This window comes from Gossypium hirsutum, chromosome A11 (genome assembly GCF_007990345.1).
Source record: "Gossypium hirsutum isolate 1008001.06 chromosome A11, Gossypium_hirsutum_v2.1, whole genome shotgun sequence".
NCBI lineage: Eukaryota > Viridiplantae > Streptophyta > Magnoliopsida > Malvales > Malvaceae > Gossypium > Gossypium hirsutum.
Window position 1 is genome coordinate 114,179,151 of NC_053434.1, and position 21,720 is coordinate 114,200,870.

The 21,720-nt window shown below is 34.5% G+C and overlaps 3 protein-coding genes across 3 annotated transcripts; 2 read left to right on the forward strand and 1 right to left on the reverse strand.

The window, feature by feature from the left end:
* Nucleotides 1-3,944: 3,944 nt before the first annotated feature.
* On the forward strand, nucleotides 3,945-6,389 carry LOC121210069 (transcription factor MYB97). Its single transcript, XM_041082150.1, has 2 exons — nucleotides 3,945-4,319; nucleotides 5,189-6,389. The coding sequence occupies exons 1-2, from the start codon at nucleotides 3,945-3,947 to the stop codon at nucleotides 6,296-6,298; spliced, it is 1,485 nt and encodes a 494-aa protein (XP_040938084.1). The 3' UTR covers nucleotides 6,299-6,389.
* Nucleotides 6,390-15,991: 9,602 nt separating this feature from the next.
* LOC107888362 (agamous-like MADS-box protein AGL80) lies at nucleotides 15,992-16,713 on the reverse strand. The gene has a single exon (XM_016812446.2). It carries the CDS (start codon nucleotides 16,660-16,662, stop codon nucleotides 16,171-16,173), a length of 492 nt encoding a protein of 163 aa, XP_016667935.2. The 5' UTR covers nucleotides 16,663-16,713; the 3' UTR covers nucleotides 15,992-16,170.
* Nucleotides 16,714-18,255: 1,542 nt separating this feature from the next.
* On the forward strand, nucleotides 18,256-21,211 carry LOC121210070 (transcription factor MYB101-like). Its single transcript, XM_041082151.1, has 3 exons — nucleotides 18,256-18,424; nucleotides 19,991-20,287; nucleotides 20,715-21,211. Exons 1-3 carry the CDS (start codon nucleotides 18,256-18,258, stop codon nucleotides 21,209-21,211), a joined length of 963 nt encoding a protein of 320 aa, XP_040938085.1.
* Nucleotides 21,212-21,720: the final 509 nt, after the last annotated feature.

The following is a 21,720-nucleotide window of genomic DNA, read 5'->3' on the forward strand; positions in this document are numbered from 1 at the left end:
GTAAAACTTTAGGGGGCAATTTTGTAAAAATGTCAAAATGACCAAATTGAAGGGAATGAATTTTTTTATTATCTAAATTAATAAGTTGAATGAAATTATTAATTTAAGATCGAGTGAAAATTGGAAAAATGTTAAATTATCAAAATGTCCATAAATCTTGGTATTTCTGCAATTTAGTCATGTAGGTTCGTATAACTTGAATGAGCATGTAAATATGTCAATTTAAATATTGTATTGTATTTTATATAATGTTTGAATTGAATATATGATATGTATAGATGTTGAAATGAAAGAAATAATACATGTTCTGAAACTACTTGAAAGGGATAAAATCTGTTTGAATATTGGGTTCCGGATGGATATAGGTGATTTCCCAAATGAAAGAGTTCCTGCATGTGTTGCAGAAATAGATAACCGAACGCTTAATCTGACAAAAGCCTTCTCGAGAATATAAAGTGGATAGGATTCATTCCTGATTCACTATAATACCTCAAAGTGGATAGAATTTGTTCCTGATTCACCATCGTAATTTAAAGTGAATAGGATTTATTCCTGATTCACTAAGGTAACTTAAGGCGGATAGGATTTGACCTGAAAAGGTAATCCTGATTTGCTACGGTTATACGATATAGGATTCCTTATGATAACTTAAAGTGGGTAGGAATTGACCTGAAAAGGTAATCCTGATTCATTATAGTTACATGAAATGTGACTCAAGAGAGTGCTTGATGATTAAATTTCCTAAGGGTTATTTCTGAATATGAATTGATGGAACATGGAAATGTACGCTTTGAGTGTACTGTTAAAAAACCCATTGGAACTCCAATGATTCAACGGATAGAATATTTGATATGATACGAGAATTATAATATGAAAAGGATGTTACATGAAACATGAAAATGAATACTAAATGATATAAATTAATTGAAATTATTCTAAAAATTTCAGCAATGTCTCGTATCATATCCCGCTCTCGGGTACGGGTATGATGTGTTACACTGTCAATAGATTAGTAAGAATGATTAGGGCTAATGTCAGTTTCCTTCAAGAAACTAAGTTAGAAATGGTGTCAGTAGATTTAGTTAGAAAGATTTGGGGAGATGACTGTTTTGATTTTAAATTTGCTGCTGCAATTGAAAGATTAAGAGGTTTGGAGAGGTATTGTTGAGAATTCTAAAGATGCCGTAGTGTCTAAATGGGTGGGGATGGACTCTTTCTATTGGCAGATTGGGAATGGAAGGACGACATTGTTTTGGATGGACATTTGGTATGGTAATCGTCCATTAAACAAGATTTTCCAAGGCTATTTCTTCTTGCTAGACAAAAAAAAAGTTCGGTAGCTGATTTTTTGAGAAATCCCGAGTTTTATAAAGATGAATGGAATGAACTCGTTACAAGATTTTTGTTGGGAATGGTGGAGGTGATGCTTAGTAGATTGGTGGAGAGGGTGAGTAGCACGGTGTTAGTTCCAGATGTGGACGATAAGTTGTGTTGGGTTATCGATAGAAATGGGGAATTTTTGGTTAGAAAATGCTTTGAATTATTGTTAGTGGATGGAGGGGTGGATATAAAATTTGCTTGCGATAAATTATGAAAACTTAAGGTACCACCTAGAGTGCAAAGTTTCCTCTGGATGCTCACTATCGACAGAATTCCTACAATGGAATTTCTGATCAAAAAAGGGTGAATCTTCAAAACATATCAATAAGTTGTCCCTGGTGTGAAAGAGATCCAGAGAACGCATCCCATTTGTTCTTCAAATGCAAATTTTTTTGAAGGCTTTTGGACTAAAATTTTCTATTGGTGGAAGGTGGGTTGGAAATAGGTAGATGGTTTGAGGATTTCTACTCATTATGCAACAATGTGAAAATGGTTGAAATTAGGAAAAGTTTTTGGTTGATATCAATTTCGGTAGCATGTTGGACAATTTGGTTAGCAAGAAATGGTATGGTTTTTGAAAGAAGGAGCATGTCTATGGAAAATTTGATTTTTCAATCAAAGATGAGGGCACTGTTCTGGATTTGATCTATTTATGATGAAGTAATGTTGCAGGAGAATTTTTGGTGGATATGTCTGAACAGGTGTAGGATTGATTCAATTAAATCCAAACCTACTGCATTAATTTGGTGCCCTCCTCCACATGGATGGTTAAAGTTCAATGTGTGTGGGATTGTAAAAGAGGATAGAGCAGGATGTGGAGGTGCCTTGAGAGATAAGGAGGGTGTCGCAAGAGCGTTGTTTTCTAGTTTTGCAGCAACAAATGATGCCGATTTGGCTGAGATTGGCACGGTGAAGGTTGCTTTGGAAGTATTTTTAGCTATGAACTAGAAGCTTAATGATTTATTATATATTGAACTTGGTTTAATGGTGGTGTTTTCTTGGTGTGCTAACAAGGCAATGAGACCATGGTCTCTTTAAGCAATTTTTACATGTACTGAAAGTGACATGTTAAAGGTTGGAATGTTGTTTTCTCAATGCCTGAAAAGAATGGAAACGAAATGGCACCTTCCTTGGCGATTGTAGGTATTAATCGTGAGAAAATGTTTAAAGCTTGGTGGTGATTTTTTGTTTGGTTGTAAATGTAGGTTTGTTAGTAATGGAATGTGTTTTAATTTAGAATGTTGTAATGTTAAACTCTTTTTGCTGTTCTGTTTGTCTTTTACAACATAACAGCTCAAAAGAAGCAAAAAAAGAAGAAGAATGAGTTTTTGTTTAAGTGAAGAAAAGTTACCAACCAGTAAAAGAGAGTGTTATGAATAGACGACTGATATAAATATTGATCCAGACTTTGAAAAAACAAGTGCAGTGACAAGTGAATGTGATAAAAGCAATAGATAATTGAGAGAAGTCGCTATGGTGGTTGTGATTTTTGAAAGAGAGTTGTAGAGGGAATTGATAAAATATTTAAGTTTGCCAAAAAAATTAAAAAAAAAAAGTCTTTTAATGAAACAATAATACTATGTTAGGTGGGACTATTATTTCTTTTCCACTTGTTTTAGTCACGAGCTAGTTATAAACTAATAAAAAATGGTAGTTTTTAGTTACTCTTACGACTTGTTTGTGGCAAAGAGTTTTTATTTATCATTCTAGTTTTAAGTTTAAATTTGTACTCTTCATTCTTTATTTTATGTGTAACTATTTTAAAATGTCTATATTAAATAAGCTTTTTTTTTCTTTGGCCCAAAAAAGAAGATATTTTTCTCATGTTATTACGCTAATAACCAAAGGTAGTGTTAAAATAATTTGTATCTTTGAACCCCATGTGATGGCCTAATGGTCAAGAGTGTTCATTGTCCCAGATGTGGCCTGAGTTCGAGTCGCGGTAGTCGCATTTGTTGTTCGGAGTTTGCCCTATTATTGAGCAAACAAAGACCCAAAAAGAAAGGGCATAATTTATATTAATTAAAATATAAAAAATCCATATATTAATTTTTTTTTCTATATCTTCACATACTATTTTAATTATTTTTTATTATGTCGAAAATTATAAAATCTAAATTTAAGACCAATAAATATTGTTATTATATGATTTTGGTTCTTTTTAATAATTGGTATTTATCGTAATTAATTTGTTTCTAACCGAAATTTTGTATTAGAGTAAAACCTGTCCTTTTTTTCATTGCCAAGTTGTATTTTACTATTTTAAAGACAACTTTAAAAGAAAACCAAGTCATCGGAGAGTGAAATTTAATTTTTTACTCAACAAGACCAAATAAAATAGTTAATCCATAGCTGTAATAAATTATTATCATTACTATTATATTTATTATTTCATATTTGGTAAGTTTTTGTTTCGATTCTTTCTGTCATAATTAAAGAAATAGCATCCGTTACATTCATAGTATTATGGCAGGCATTTACAAAAGAGTTGCAATATGCCAAAGCCCTTTATTAAGCTCTTTTCTTTTTAAGTAAAGATATTAGCACATAACATTCAAAGGAAAATGATGATGATGATGATGGGAGGGAACAACCAATTTACTACACAAAACGAGGGTGGTGAGCCCTTAGGTAACAATGGGATGAACAACAGTGTTGTCTGTAGTGGAAGAGAAGGCGGGATACCGTTGAAAAAGGGGCCGTGGACGGGGACAGAGGATGCGGTGTTGGCAGAGTACGTGAGGAGTCATGGCGAAGGGAGTTGGAATGCTGTGCAAAAGAACACAGGGTTGGCACGTTGTGGGAAGAGTTGTAGGCTTAGATGGGTTAACCATTTAAGACCAAACTTGAAGAAAGGATCTTTTTCTCCTGAAGAAGAAAAGATTATTATTGAGTTGCATGCTAAGATGGGGAATAAATGGGCTCGTATGGCTACTCAGGTAATCATTATTATTTTTTCTAAAATTAGGTTAGTATTTTTTACATTTAATGTTTGATCTTGTTTATGCTATTCTTTGCTTCTTTTTATTTTTTTTTGTTGGTGATGAACAGAGAAATATTGTATTAGGCATAAAAAAGGATCTTTTTATTTTTTATATTAGACATTTAGTATTTGATCTTGTTTCCTTTTATTTTGGAATGTATGTGGTATGTCTAGCTATAGAAAACTTAAAATACAATTCTAATAAAATAATTTCAATACATACCAAAAAAAAGGTTGTAATAGGCATAATATAACACTTAATTGAATCAAGACATGCTTTGCTATGGTGTTGAGTGTTCAAGTTCATTTTCACCAAAAGTATTTAAGCATTCATGGGTTCTTTTTATTTTCATTGTGTGTGGGTCTTCTCTAGTTTTTTTTTTTTTGCCTAAGTATAAATGTATCTTTAAATGTATTATTTGTACTTTATGATAGTTTGACTTAAAGGGTGAGGGCCTTACCTAACCCTTTAAAAAGAAAGTCATGCTGCTATAAAGATATAAGTCAATATAATGATGTTTTGGAAAAAATAATTCTAACTTCCTCCCTACTAGTTGTAGCTATATGGATGTTTTGATTGTAATTCTGTTATTACATTGTACTGATTTAATGTTGATTGTAGTTATAGAGATGTATTACTTGTAGTTATACCTTCAAACAAATAATTTATGTTAATTTTTTGTTGAAAGAATATACGAGCTTAATTTCTCTACAATTAAATGGACCTGTAAAACTAAGCTTAAGTGAAATAAAAGGACTGGAAAGTAAAATTTGTTAATTTATATGTGATTGATAACTCTCTTTTTGCTTGCATTGATAATGTAGCTTCCTGGAAGAACATACAATGAAATCAAGAACTATTGGAACACAAGGGTGAAGAGAAGGCAACGCCAAGGCCTCCCACTTTACCCACCTGACGTCCAACCCTTCTATTCCCAGCACCAGCACCAGCACCGCCAGCGTCACTCACATCCTCCCTCACCTATTCCTTCTCCTCCGCCAACCACCGCACCCAACTCCTGTTTCTCCTTCCAAACTCCCGTAGTGTCTCTTCACACCTCAAATCCCATGCCTCTTCATCCTCTCCACATCCCTCACAGACCACCACCTCAAAACTTCCTTTACAATCCTCATTCAGCCTTAACAACGCCGCCTCTGCCACTCCAAAGCCCGAATTCAGCCTCGACGCCGCCGCCTCTCCCTAGCCCTTCCGCTTCAACACCACCCCATATCTCCCCACTTCACTCCCCCCATAACCCACCTCCTTTCCCAACTCTCCCTCTAATCAATTATCCCAACACCACCACCGACGACGACTTCTTCCATAGCAACAAGCGGTTCAAGCATGACAGACTTCAAAGCAACAATTACAGTAACAATCATCTTGATGCTACCAGCTCGAGCTTTACATTGCCGTTTTCACCAATGCAGCACTATTCGAATCGAATGATACTCGATCTTCCTTCATCGTCGAGGACAACATTTAATCATCATCCTCATCAGGATTCTGGGGATTTTTACCCGTTGAAAATGGATCTCCGTTCGAACCAAATCAACGACGATGGGTTGTTGGAGAATATGCTGCAGGAAGCTCAGGCACTAGCCGCCAATGGCAGCGGTGGCAATAATGAAATACCAAAAGAGACGATGAACGCTGCACAAAATGAAGAAGACTATTCGAGGCTAATCAACATTGATGGTCCTTCTTCCTTTAGCATGGCGATCCCCGAATGGTGCAACGACAGTGGCGAAAGCTCCGAGCGGCAGCCCTCTGCTATAATAGATAATGAAAATCATTTAGCCCTTGATAACCATCAGATAGCTTCATTGTACCCAGCTGATATTTCGCCCAACCATGCTGCCAGGTCTTCGAGCGTTCGATCCTGGGACAACTTTCCGGTACTAGAACAATCAAGATTTTTAGTGAAGATATAATTGTGATAATATAGAGTTTTGTCACAAATAGTTAATTATTTGTGACGAATTTTGACTTCAAAAATAAGTAAGTGTGATTCATTAATATATAGTCGCTATTATGACAATAGTTGTAATAATTTAAATTACATTTATAAGTAAATTGTCACTATAAGTGTATAATTGTTACTAAATCCATTAATCACTACAAATTCATCACTAATGAAATGCTTAAGACTCACGCCAAATACTTTTTCTCAAGAAATGATATGATAGTGCCAACATATCTAGTAGTCACTATTACTATCAATATTGTGACAATAAAATTGTCACTTTTAAATTCATTTCTTGTGATAATGTAATGGTGTCTGATTAAATTACATCACACTATAAATGAATAATTGTTACTAAATCCATTGGTCACTATTCATCACTAATGAAATGCTAAATTTGGGGCAAGTTCCGAAGAGATTATGCAGTAGTGACAACATATTCGATAGGCACTATTACTAGTCATAAATGTGATGATAAAAAGTTTGTCACTACATAATTTTTTTTTTATAATTATGTATTTGTGACAGGTTAAATTCCTTCGCAAATAAATCGTAACTATGAGTGTATAAATGTGACCAATTCCACAAAATGGTCAAATTAGTGCCAAGTTTTCTTTAAGGGAAATGATGTAATAGTGACAACAAATCAAATAATTAATATTAATAATCATTATTATGATGATGGAATTAAATTTTACTATAAAATTTACTTTTAGTTACAAATTTTTTTCATTAAATATTACAATTTAATTCCAACTACATGTATTCTCAATTGCGAAAATTATATCCCAATTATGAAAATTATATTCATTAAAAACTAGTTGGTCTTCTACCAAAAAAAGGGAAGAAATTAATTCATTAGTCTTTATACGAGAAATCAACAAATTATCTTTTATAGCACTGGTAATTTATATATTAACAAGTTATTTTCTTTTTGATATTGATTTTTTTTTGTAAAATTTTAATTAAATTTAAAATATTTTAAATTTATCAAGTTGTTTTGTTTTAGACTTAGGGAGACAATTAATATTAGAATTCATATTATGAGATAACAATTGTTTTATCTTTATAAATATCATAAATTAATAATAAATTTAGGAAAGTTGATTATAGTATATGATGTTTGGTGTAATTCATAGTATGCATTTTGTTTTATAATATTCTTGTATGCTTCAGGTGACTATGCTTTGATTTTATTTTATTACTTTGTTTTTGTTAAAAGCATTTAACAAAACACAAGAAAATTAACTTAGCTTTTCAAGTCAAATTAACCGGCTTATTAGGATCTACCTTTGAATTTCACCTCTAAATTATGTTAATATGTAATACACTTTTTGCTACTTTTCTGATCTCTTCTTTAGTGGGTCTTAAACTCTTCCTTTCACGGCACGGAGTTTAGACCCTCCTCAATAAATAACTCCTTTTAAACACTAATAAGTATTGTCATTTTATGATTTTGATTCTTTTTAATAGTTGGTATTTATTGTATTTGATTTGTTTCTGATTGCAATTTAGTATTAGGATAAAACCTGTCCTCTTTTTATTGTACTTTACTATTTTAAAGACAAATTTAAAAGAAAAATAAGTAATCTGACAGTGAAATTTAATTTTTCTCTCTGTCTTCTAGACTAAATAAAATAATTAATCTGCGACTGTGATAAATTATTATCATTATTATTGCATTTATTATTTTATATTTGGTAATTTTCTATTTCGATTCTTTCTATCATAATTAAAGACACATTCGTTACATTCGTAATATTGTGGCAGCCTTCTACAAAGAGATTGCAAAAACCCTTCATTAAACCCTTTTCTTTTTAGGTATAGATACAAGCACATAACATTCAAAGGAAAATGATGATGATGGGAGGGAACAACCAATTTAATGCACAAAAGGATGGTGGTGTGTCTTTAGATAACACTGGGATGAACAACGATGATGTTTGCATTGGAAGAGAAGGTGAGATAGTGTTGAAAAAGTGGTCGTCAACCGTGCGGAGGATGCTGTGTTGTCGGAGCACGTGAGGAGTCACGGTGAAGGGAATTGGAATATTGTGCAAAAGAAGAAAAGGTTGGCACGTTGCGGGAATAGTTGTAGGCTTAGAGGGGCTAACCATTGAAAACTAAATTTGAAGAAGGGATCTTTTTCTCCATGAGTTGCACACTAAGATGGGGAATAAATAGGCTCTTATGGCTATTTAGGTAGTCATTACTACTTTTCTAATTTTTACATTTCACATTCAATATTTGATCTTGTTTCTACTATTCTCTGCCTTTTTTTATTTTCTTTGTTGGTGATGAATAGAGAGATCTTGTATTAAGTTGGTGATTTTATTAATAATTAGGGCAAGGCGAAACATACTGGTGGATGGAGGGCTTTGCCCTAAAATTTTTAAGAAATTTCATTATTCTTTTCAATTTTTTTTGAAAATTTAAATTAGCCTCTAAATTGTGTTAATAAGTAATATAACTTTTTCTAATAAGTAAAATTAACTTATCTTTTCAAGTTAAATTAACTTGAGTAATACAACTTTTGGTACTTTGTTGATCTCTTCTTTAGTGGGTCTTAAATTCTTCCTTTTATTATTTTATATTTGATAACTTTCTGTTTCAATTCTTTCTGTCATAATTAAAGATGCATTCGTTATAGTTGCAATATCGCGCCGACCATTTACAAAGAGCTTGCAAAAACCCTTTTCTTTTTATGTATAGATATTAGCACATAACATTCAAAGGAAAATCATAATGATGGGAGAGAACAACCAATTTACTGTACAAAAGGATGGTAGTGTGTCCTTAGGTAGCAATGAGATGAACAATGACAATGTTGACGGCAGAAGAGAAGGTAAGATACCGTTAAAAAAAGGGTCTAAAATTTGAGTGTTAGAATTTTTAGTGTTTTAATTTTTTTGGAAAGTCTCATTAATCTTACCAAAATTAACTTATCTTTTCAACTTAAATTAACTCGCCTCTAAATTGTGTTAATAAGTAATACAACTTTTGCTACTTTTTTGTAACTCCCTAAATTTCTGTAATTTTGACTTTTGTGGTTGTGGAGCATGAAAATATCGACATTTTCGTTTTGATTCTTTTTGGTATATATATGTGTGGTTTAAGAGGGTATGTGCTTTGGGGTGTGTCTGGGAGGTCCCAAGTTCGAGCCTTAACTTGGGCTAAAATTTTAGTTTTTATAAGAATTAAGCCTGGGTTTTGGTTAACGGGTTTATAGGAATTATGGGTAAAAACTTAACAGAATGGGCCTGCTGGTCTAGTGGTTAAGTGGCAAGGAAATACATTTAGGGTCAGGGATTCTATTCCCTGTAGTGGCAAAGGGATTATTTTTTACTGCAAGTTGCAATTCAGAGTTGGGGTTTTAAGGGAAATTAGGGTTTATTCCCTTTTTTTGGAATAAAGGCATTCTTTTTGTTTTCTGCCCTCTTTTCTTTTGTTTTCCCCAAAAACCTTACTACCGAAAATCATCATTCTCCTTCCCCTCTCTTTTGTTTTTCTTCTTTTTCGATAAGCTTAGACGTATAGCTAGCGGTTTTGTCAATTCAGTAAGTATCGCTTTAAATTGAGTTACGTGTTTTCCTTTAGAGTTTGTTTAAAGAAGGATTTTGGTTGCTGTTTAGGGAATATTCAAGGATCTGTGGATCACTAACCGAGTTTTTAACAGCAAGGAATCACCGTTCTTCGTCGAAGGTAAGTAGATCTCGCGTTTTGAGATTTGTCCATTCTTATGTAAGTCTATTTAAGTGACTGATTTGGGCTCGGTATTGTCAATCTTAGGCTTTGGAGTGCTTGTGGTTGGATTAGCAGTGAAAATGAACCAGGTGTGTACTCCAATTATGCAGAAAACGAGTTTTAGTGAAAGATGAAAAGTGGCCTGTCGACGCCACATGGGCGTGTGGTCTGCCCGTGTGGAAGCCTGCGTTACGAGACACAGGCGTGTCACTGATGAGCCAGGCCGTGCGCGCACCATACGGGCACGACGGACACAGGCATATGATGGATTGTAGGCCGTGTGCGAGGCACGGGCTCAGGCAAATGGGTCATGTGGGCCATACAGGCGTGTGGGCCCACACTGGTGAATCACACGAGTGTGTGAGAATCTAGGCCAGGCCATGTGATCCATACGGACAAGGCCAATTTGGGCCGTGTGAGGCGTGTGGGCCCACACGGGTAGGGCACACAGGCGTGTGAGCCCAATTTTGCTAATTTGTTCTGTAAAGTTGCACGGGTCACCCAAGTCGACTGTGACTTGACTGTAGGGGTAATAAGCGTTACTTAGTTCCCATTTTCTGATTGGTTACTGAGAAGTAGGTTAATATAAGCATGTGTATATGTCTGATTCGATAAATCTGCTCTAACATGATGTTGACATGATCTGTTATCTGCATAATAGCATGCCATGATATTTATGATGCATTGCATAGGGTTGGGATTGTTGTGAAAAGAAGGAAGTCTGAGAGGCGATTAGCCTGTTATCTGGCAGCTAAGCTGCATACTTATGATATGTGCTGCGATGCGGTACTTTATGGTGTGTAGGGTTGGATGGGTCGATTATATCCCCATATACGGTGTGCAGGGATGAGTGGGTCAATTTTATCCCTACATGGTGTGTTGGATTGGACGGAGATGGTGTGCAGGGTTGGTGGGCATGTTTTCTGATATATGATCTGTTATGCATGTGACATCTATATGGCTAAGGCCGAATAACTGTATTCTATTATCTATTTGTATGCATGCTGTTTGTGGGGATGTACACACTGAGTTTGCGAAAGCTCAACCCTTTGTTTATTTTTTTTGTTAGGTAATCCTCAACAGTAGACGGATCGGTGTGACGGAAAGCTTGACGGTGACCATTGGTAGACATTTAATAGTTTTATGAGTAACATTTATTTTTCCTTTTTTACCTTAAAAGTTGTTTTTGGGGATTGATTATGTATTCAGACTCGAACTGTTTTTTTGGGGTTTATTTTGGAATTTTAAATTGATAAATTATTGATTTAAGAATACATGACGTTTTAACTTTCGTGTTTATGAAATGTTTTCACTTGATATTTGAAATAGGGATTTCGTGACCTAAGTAAAGTTAACAAATTGGACAAATTTTCAACTCGCTAAGGTTTTTCTTAAAAGCACTCACATGTGATGCTGCCAGATTCGACCATAACGTTTAGGCCGGGTTTGGGGGTTTTATATTTAGTGTTGTCAGAGCCAGGTTTACAAAAACTCAGCTGTGGATTTGGGCAGTAAAAAGAATGGGTTTTGGAAAGTAAGTGGTAAAGTAATTTGAAATATTTTTAATAAATATGTGGTACACCGAACCTCCAGCATTGATCCTGTAAGTTCTTTGAAACACTGATATGTACTTTTTGAGAGCATGCTTATACTGAAATTTTGTCTGTATCTGTCTGAAATACTGTGTATGTGCTATGAAACACTTTAGGTAGTGTAAACTAAAAACCGTAGTTAGCTTACTACTCGCGATAACCGACTCTGAAACTCTATTAATGGTTATCGAAATTGTAAACTAATATACATAAAAATTCTAAATACAGATTAATTTGATAGTTACGATGAGCATAAGTGGTACTCGTGGACGGGGTATTAAAGGCCGAGGTAGAGGCCGTAGAGGGATTCGAGCTGAGTCACTCGCATCTAATACGATCCCTAATTTGGACACTAGCGAGATGCCGATGTCACCTGTTACTGAGACTGGTGTTGAGTCTCAGGACCGTGTATCTGGGACGACGCACTGTCCCAGGCCATGCAGCCTTGAACTTCCAGAAAACTGAGGCTACCTCATACTTTTACTGGATGAAGTAAACCCAACAATGGCTTGAGTAATCATCAATGAATAAGATGAAATATCTACTACCATTCAAAGACAGCATCTTTATAGGACCACACACATCAGTATGGACTAGCTGCAATCTTTCTGAGACTCTTCAGGCTTTGTTTGTAGGGAATGGTAGTCTAGCTTGTTTTCCTAGCTGACACACTTCACAAACTCCTTTTTTTTTCAACTGAATTGGAGAAGTTTTCAACAAAATCCTCTTTGGTCAGTTGAGTTAGTAATTTGTAGTTGGCATGGCCTAACCTTTTGTGCCACAGCTTGGATTCATCTTTAATAGTTGTGTAGGCACAGTCTAAGCCTTTGTTCTAGTCCACAACAAAGCTTTTATCAGCCATGGTCACTGACATGAGCTTGGATCCACTTGGATCACTGATTAGGCACTCATTGCCTTTGAACACCACAGAGTAGCCCTTTTCTAGCAACTAAGCTATGCTAAGTAAATTTCTATCGATTTTAGGCACAAACAAGACATTTGAAATAAGTTTGGTATCTGTAAGAGTGTCTATCAGCATATCTCATTTATCTTCAGCTTTAATGAAATGTCCATTTCCAACCTTTACACTTGTTTTGAAGCTTCTGTCAATTGTTTTTAAGATAGCAACATTAGGAGTCATGTGGTTTGTGCAACCACTATCTATTAAACATCCCTTTATTGTCTTTTCTTTAGCAGCTGAGCAAGAAACTGCAAAAACTTGCTCTTTTTTATCACTGCCTTCTTCTGCCACTTAAGCTTCAGCTCTTGGCTGTTGAGGTTGTTTTTGTCTCTACTTGCCTTTGTTTCTACACTTTCTCAGTATGACCCATATGTTTGCAGAATTTGCACTACACATCAAGCCTGAACCAACATTCTTCACCCGGATGACTTAGCCTTCTACAGTGTAAGCAAGTTGGATATCTTCCTGCACCATCTGCTCTAGGCTTGTTTGACTAGGTCTTCTTTCCTTTGTAGGCAGAGGAGCTTGAAGCTGGTCTGCTTTTGGCTTGGAAGGCACCTTCTTGATGTTCCTTCAGTCTGCTAGCGCTCCTTTGCTCTTGAGCATAAAGAGCATTGATTAGCTCTGTCAATGAGATGCCGGTCAGATCCCTCGAGTCTTTAAGAGATGAGATCTTTGCCTCATACCTTTCAGGTAAGGTTGAGATCACCTTCTCCACAATTCTTGCTTCACTGAACTATTCTCCAAGTAGCCTTTGCTGTTTACTATAGCCATGATTCTGTCTGAGTACTGCTTTACTATTTCTTCGTCTTTCATCTTCAAGTTTTCAAAATTCCTTCTCAATCCTTGGAACTCCTCCTTCAACTTATTCCAAGCTTGCTTTGGTGACTCACAAGCCATGATCCTTATGAAGATCATATCTAACACACTGTTTTGTATGCAAGATATGACTTTGTGTCTTTTGGTTCTTTCACCTGCATGTTATCTGATTTGAGCCACTGTTGGATTGACTTTAAGAGGTGCTGGATCAACATCTGAGTTGACAACCTCTCACAAATCGAATACTTGCAGGTAGGTCTTTATTTTCACTTCCCAAATGTGGTAGCCCTTTCTATTAAAGACTGGTGGTGCAGTTGGTGAAAAACATGGTTTTAAGGAATGAAGAAATAACAGGTCCACTAAGAATTGAGCTCTGATACCAATTTTTGGGTTTTTTGACAAAGATGAATGGAGGTTAACAGAAGCTTGAGCAACAATACTGTAAGTTTGCTGGAGAAAATAAATAGAATCGGGCTTGGAGAGCAAAAAAAAAATAAAACAAGAAAAGAGAGTTTTTGAATGAAATTCTCAAAAATGATTTTCATTAACCTTGAATGAAGGTACAAAGGCAATACATATACCAGACATTTAGCTGGTCAAATCAAAACAGATTGTTACCTAACTTTACCTACTATTACTAAGTAACATTGGAACTTATGAAAACATTGCTTGCACACCATAGATGTACTAATTTATCAATCCATCAGTACCTAATTACATTAAAACAATATCAGCTTAGTTCAAATCTGACTAAATTACAAAGAAATATTTAATGTAACAAAACGGAATGAAATACAATAACAGTAATATGTGTTTTAACAGCTGCATGCATACTTTATGTGCTGTAAGTGCGGCTTGATCTGCTTTTTCATACTTCATGTGGTGTAAATGCGGTATGCAGGCCAGTTTCAATAAAGGGGCTAACCATTGAAGACCAAACTTGAAGAATGGATCTTCTTCTCTTGAAGAAGACAAGGCTATTATTGGGTTTCCTGCTAAGATAGGGAAAAAATGGGGAAAAAATGGGCTCATATAGCTACTTAGGTAGTCATTACTACTTTTCTAAAAAAAGGGTTAGCATTTTTGGCATTTCACATTTAAAGTTTCCAATTGTCATACAATTCTATGTAATGTATTGAACCATATTAAATTCAAGGGGTAACCGACTTCAATATTTGGTCGACATAACACAAGCAAAAATTGAAGTTGATACACCTATATATCCCAAGACAAAGAAGGCATTAGATCCAGAAAGCACTGTTAATAACATCTTTAGGAACGAGATGCTTTAGTAAGCACACGAACTCTATCGCCAATATCCTTCAAGTTTTGCTTAACCAATAGCCCCACCTCATTCAAATCCATCGCATTCAAACTTTGAAATATCCTTTTTCCACTTACGCTTTGGAACATGACATTTTTCAACTCATTTTGGCGATTCTCCTCGCATAGTTTGCTAAGCTGTTGAGTAGCTTTGGCTAAGCTTTACTAAAGGAAACTCTCTTTGTTAACCATCTTATTGTTTTGTTTCGACTGGGGCAGCTTCTTGAACTCGGAAAGTAACCGTCCAGCACCAACGTGGGATGGCCATACCTCCAGTTTAAAGTCAAAATCAGGAGACTAGATAATAGTACAAGCCTCAATCCCACAAAGGGCAGTGAGCTCAGGCACCTCCTTTACCAAACCCTTTGTTCTTTTCTTGTAGGTAGTTTTCCTTGTTGAATCATTGGTAATGTAGGCAAGCTTTATTGTTTTTCTAGACATAGAGAATTGAATGCTTAGTTTCTATGTATTTGATTGCATGTTACGCTAATAGTGTGTGTGCCTCTATACTGTTAGACATACAATTATTCTCAAGCCAATCATGGAAGCTTGAGGAGAACAAAGTCAAATCCTCTTTGCAACCGTGCTTTCACTAACAATATGGTCAATCCACTCAAATAGATTACCACGAAAACTACAAGATGCATAAGAAGAAATGTTCTTGTTAACCCCTACATGATTTGTTTTCAATCTATTAAGAGGTTGATTCACTCTCATTAAGTTTAATAAGAGATTTCATTGGACGAGTTTCACTCATTTATTATAGATTATTCTTGCAACAAGAACCATAAAAAGAAAAAAAAACCAATCGTAATAGATTTTTCGATACATCGTTCAGTGAATCGGTCCATCAATCCAAACTGTAACAAAAACATTTAAATACGTTATTATTATCTTGTCTTATCTTTTAATTATTAGACCATTTATCTTGGTTTTTTATGAATATATTAACAAAATCATTTTTATAAATTTCTTCAATTATATTAATTAAATTTTAACTCAATTGAAATGATTGTTATTAAAAGAAGGTTGATTTAATTGCAACTAAAAAAGTATGGGTAAAACAGTCTCTTTTGTATTAGAAAACCAAATAATACGTAATTACTAATCTCAACTCCTAAAACAAACATTAATATGTTTTTTCTTTCTCGTTCAAAGAAAAAAAACGTTATTTGTCTGCAAATAAGCCTGCATCAACGATCACTCCACAGAAATCTGAAATGGGGAAATGATTTATTTCGATTATTACGAAGACGATCAACACATAAAATACTCGAATTCAAGGGGCAACTGACTGTAAATATTTGGTCGACATAACACAAGCAAACATTGAAACTGATACACCTATATATCCCAAGACAAAGAAGGCACCAGAACCAGAGAGCACCGTCAATAATATCCTTAGGAATGAGATGCTTTAGTAAGCACACGAATCCTATCGTCAATATCCGTCAAGTTTTGCTTAACCAATCGACCCACCTCATCCAAATCCATCGCATTCAAACTCTGCAATATCCCTTTTCCACTCAGGCTTTCGAACATGACTTCTTCCAACTCCTTCTGGCGATTCTCCTCGCTCAGTTTCCAAAGCTGTTGAGTAGCTTTGACTAAGCTTTGCTCAAGGAAACTCTCTTGGTTAACCATCTTATTGTTTTGTTTCGACAGGGGCAGCTTCTTGAACTCGGACAGCAAGCGTCGGGCATCCTCGAGGGACGGCCATACCTCCGCTTGAGAGCCGAAATCAGGAGAGTTGATAACAGCAAAAGCTTCAATCCCACAAAGGGTAGTGAGTTCACGCACCTTCTTCACCAGACCCTTGGTTCTTTTCTTGTAGGTAGTTTTCCTTGCTGAATCATTGGTAATGTAGGCAAGTTTTGTTTTCTTTCTAGACATGGAGAATTGAAGGCTTAGTTTCTATGTATTTGATTGCATGTTACCTCAACAGTGTGTGTGCTTATATATGGATATTAGAGGCTGGTAGAGAAGAAGGGATGCCCCACTTGTCCTCGCTGGATATATATTAATGTTGACCTAAAAAGGAAAGGAGAAGACAGGTGTTTAATATCGAGTGATGACACCAAATTCATTACCATAATAGCTGTAATTTTAATGTAGACATTAAATGCATAAGCATGTTTAAGGTTAATATATCCGGCTTTCAGTTACATATTCCATATTTTAGTGATATATACCATTTATGTCACAAAGGTCGAAATATAATTTAAGACAAATGGGTTTGGGGCAACCAAAACAGTAAGCTCGGGCGAACAGTGACTCGGTTTTGGTCAATCAAAGAGTACAACGATGAGAAAAAACTAACAGCTTCTTTTTGGAGAATTTTTTCATTATAACATCAAGCACTATCGATCTTTAAAGCAGATTTTCTGTTAAACTTACACCTCAAGAGATTTTTGTTATGAAAGAACTTGGTATTCTGTCTCCTTGGTGGATCCAATCCGTCCTGGATTTTTGCAGCTGAAGTAACTCCTTTTCATCAAGAACTTTTTTATATTTAAAATGCACATCTATCTCAAGATCCAGGAGAAACTATGAGCACTTACGATCCAGAGCAGCTTGGACATTGTCGATACGGCGACCAAGCGAGTGCTTCCTTGTAGCAATATGTCCATATACTTTTTCATTCCATTTTTTCAGAACCGGAACAAGAGAAATAAGATTAGTCGACATGTCTAAACCCATTTTCAAGCTATCTCGAATAAGTTGCGAAAAGGAAGGCGTTGTACCCAAGAAGCCAAGAACCAAAAAGGCCTGTTGTGACGAATTTGTCTTGTCGAGTGCAAAGAAATTAGAATGAGTCGATTGTTCGATTTCAGCTGGGGAAGATGAAACAAAGATGCAACCACTGACTATTCGTAATTTACTTATATATAACAATTGATATATTATATGAATTTAAATATGTATGTCTATTTTTTTAATTATGATATGTACTAACAATAATTATATGTCACACGGAAATTTATATTAATTATAAGATTTATTTTAATTATATAAATATTAATATTTTAAAATAATTTAACTAATTGAATTGATAAAAAAATAAAGGGGGTAAACAAAAATATAGACTATTATTGAGTTGCCTGCTAAGATGGGGAAAATATTGGCTCATATGGTTACTCAGATAGTCATTACTACATTTCTAAAAAAAAGAGCATTCTTGGCATTTCACATTTAATATTTGATCTTGTTTCTATTATTTTTTGCCTCTTTTTGTGTTTGTTGTTGGTTATGAATAGAGAAATCTTGTATTAAGTTCATGATTTTGTTAATAATTAGAGCAAAGCGGAACGTAATGGTGGATGGGGGGCTTTGCCCAAAAATAAAAAATTTCATTATTATTTTGAAAATTTTTGAAAATTTTAATTAGGCTCTCTAATTTTGTTTTTAAAATTTTTTTTAAACACTTTTCCTTTTAGGTATAGATATTAGCACAGAAAATTCAAAGGAAAATGATGATAATAACGAATGGTGGTAGGGAACAACCAATTTACTGCGCAAAAAGAGGGTGGTGTGTCTTTAGGTAGCAATGGGATGAGCAACAACAGTGTTGGCATCATAAGAGAAGGCGAGATAGTGTTTGAAAAGGGGTTGTTGACGGCGGTGGAGGATGCGGTTTTAACGGAGTACATGAGGAGTTATATAACTATTTTATGAGATTTTGTAAAGGGATCTTTTTCTCTCGAAGAATTAAGGAATAAATAGGCTCTTGTGGCTATTCAGGTAGTCATTACAACTTTTCTAAAAATGGGGTAGCATTTTTTACATTTAACATTTAATAGTTGATCATGTTTACGCTATTTGTTGCCTCTTTTTATTTTCTTTGTTGGAGATGAATAAAGAGATCTTGTATTAAGCTGGTGATTTTGTTAATAATTTGTGCTGGGCAGACTATAATGGTCAGTTATTCACCAAAATTTTAGAAAATTTTTATTTTTTTAGAATTTTTTTAAAAATATTAATTAGACTTCAAATTTTTGAAAATCTTTATAATGCCTTTTAATATTTATTTTTGAAAATTTTATTTAATCAATTCTTTTTTTTTTAATTCTCATTAATCTTACAAAATTTTGAGAAATTTTAATTCGACTCTCCGTTTTTTTTTTTAAAAATATGATTGAACTCTTAAACTTTTGAAAGTTTTAGTTAGGCTTCGAAAATTTAATCCCAAGAACAACCATTGAATTTTGGAAACTTTCTAGTATTTTATGATTTTCTAAATTAGTTATCTTTTTTTTTTTTTCATATTTGTTCATTTACTTTTTTAGAACTTTGAGGACAGAATTTTAGCTATATTTATCTATTTTTTTTCTGTTTGGCTTTTGAAATGTATGTCGTATGTCTGGTTGTAGAAAACTTAATATATAATTATAACACAATAATTTCGATATATACAAAAGAAAAAAAAGGTTGTCATAAACATAAATTTGATAAATATAATAAGTGTTAAAGGTGTTAGGATTTTGAGTGTTTAAATTCATTTTCACCAAAAGTATTTGAGCTTGTACGGGAACTCTTGATTTTCATTGTGTGGGTTTTATCTAAGTTTTGTTTAAATGTTAAAACTTTGAGTGTTCTAAAATTTTCTAAGTCAAAGTAACTCGCCTCTAAATTGTGTTAATAAGTAATATGACTTTTGCTACTTTTGATAATCACTTCCTTTCACATAACAAAGTTTAGATCCTCCTGAATCAAAAAACTCTTTTAAACATTAATAAGTAGGATTATTTTATAATTTTGATTCTTTTTAATAGTTATACTTGTTGTATTTGATTCTTTTCTAATCGCAATTTAGTATTCGGGTAAAACTTGTCTCCTTTCCATTGTCAAGTTATACTTTACTATTTTAAAGAAAATTTTAAAAGAAAATCAAGTAAGCTGATAGTGGACTTTAATATTTTTCTCAGTTTTTTAGACCAAATAAAATAATGAATCTGCGACTTTAATAAATTATTATCATTATTATTGCAGTTATTATTTCATATTTAGTAACTTTCTATTTCAATTCTTTCTGTCATAATTAAAGACTCAGCCGTTACATTCACGATATCGCAGTGACCATTTACAAAGAGATTGCAAAAACCCTTCATTAAACCCTTTTCTTTTTAGATATAAATATTAGCACATAACATTCAACGAAAAATGATGATGATGGGAGAGAAAAACCAATTTATTGCATAAAACGAGTGTGGTGGGTCCTTAGGTAGCAATGGGATGAACAACTGCGGTGTTGGCATAGGAAGAAAAAGCGAGATAGTGTTGAAAAAGGGGTCGTGGACGGCAGTGGAGGATGCAATTTTGGTGGAGTGTGTGAGGAGTCATGGTGAAGGGAATCGGAATGCTGTGCAAAAGAACACAAGGTTGGCACGTTGTGGGAAGAGTTGTAGGTGTAGATGGGCTAACCGTTTAAGACCAGACTGCTTGAAGAATAGATCTTTTTCTGCTGAAGAAAATAAGATTATCATTGAGTTGCATGCTATGATGGGAAATAAATGGGCTCGTATGGCTAGTCAAGTAATCATTATTATTTTTTTTAAAATGGGTTAGCATTTTTTACATTTAATATTTAAAATTTGATTTAAAAATGGGTTAGCATTTTTTACATTTAATATTTAAAATTTGATCTTGTTTTTGCTATTCTTTGCTATTTTTTATTTTCTTTGTTGGTGATGAACACAGGCTTCTTATATTAAGCTAGTGATTTTGTTAATAATCTAGGCGGGAGGAATGTGGCAAATCTCCCAAAATTTTTGAAAAAATTCAAAATGTTTTTGAAAATTTTAGTTAGCCTTTAAATTTTTTAAAATTTTTATAATGCTTTTTTTATTTTTTATTTTTCAAAAATTTAGAAATTTTTTGAATTTTTCTTTAATCTTACAAAATTTTTAAAAGCTGTAACTTGATTTTTCCATTTTTACAAAATTCAGCCTTAACAACGCCGCCTCCTCTCCCTAGCCCTTCCGCTTCAACACCACCCCATATCTCCCCACTTCACTCTCCCCATAACCCACCTTCTTTCCCAACTCTCCCTCTCTTCGATTATCCCAACATCACCACCGACGACGACTTCTTCCATAGCAACAAGCGGTTCAAGCATCACGGACTTCAAAGCAACTGTTACAATAACAATCATCTTGATGCTACCAGCTCGAGCTTTACGTTGCTAATGCAGCAATATTCAAATCGAATGACACTCGATCTTCCTTCATCGTCGAGGGCAGCATTTAACCATCATCCTCATCAGGATTCTGGGTGTTTTTCACCGTTGAAAACGGAGCTCCGTTCGAAGCAAATCAAGGACGATGGGTTGTTGGAGAATATGCTGCAGGAGGCGCAGGCGCTGGACGCCAATGGCCGTGGTGGCAACAAAGAAATGCCGAAAGCGATGATGAACGCTGCACAAAATGGAGAAGAAGACTATTGAGCTAATCAACATTGATGGTCCTTTTTCCTTGGGCATGGTTATCCCCGAATGGCGCAACGACAGTGGCGAAAGCTCCGAGCGGCAACCCTCGGTAATAACAGATAATGAAAATCCTTTAGCCCTTGATATGCATCAGATAGCTTCACTGTACCGTGCTGATATTTCGCCCAACCATGCTGCCAGGTCTTCCAGCGTTCGATCTTGGGACAACTTTCCGGTACTACAACAATAAACTCCCCGGCATTTTGTATTTTGGTGTTTTAGATTGTAAGTTGTTCTCTTTATAAATATCATAAATTAATAATAAATTTAGGAAAGATGGTTATAGTATATGATGTTTGGTATAATTACAACACATTGTGTTGAGTGCATAGTATGCATTTCTTTTATAATATTCTTGTATGCATCAGGTCAATATGCTTTGATTTTTTTTTTATTACTTCGTTTTCCTTGAACAAAACTCTTCCTTTCATGGCATAGAATAGAGTTTATACCCTCCTAAATCAAAA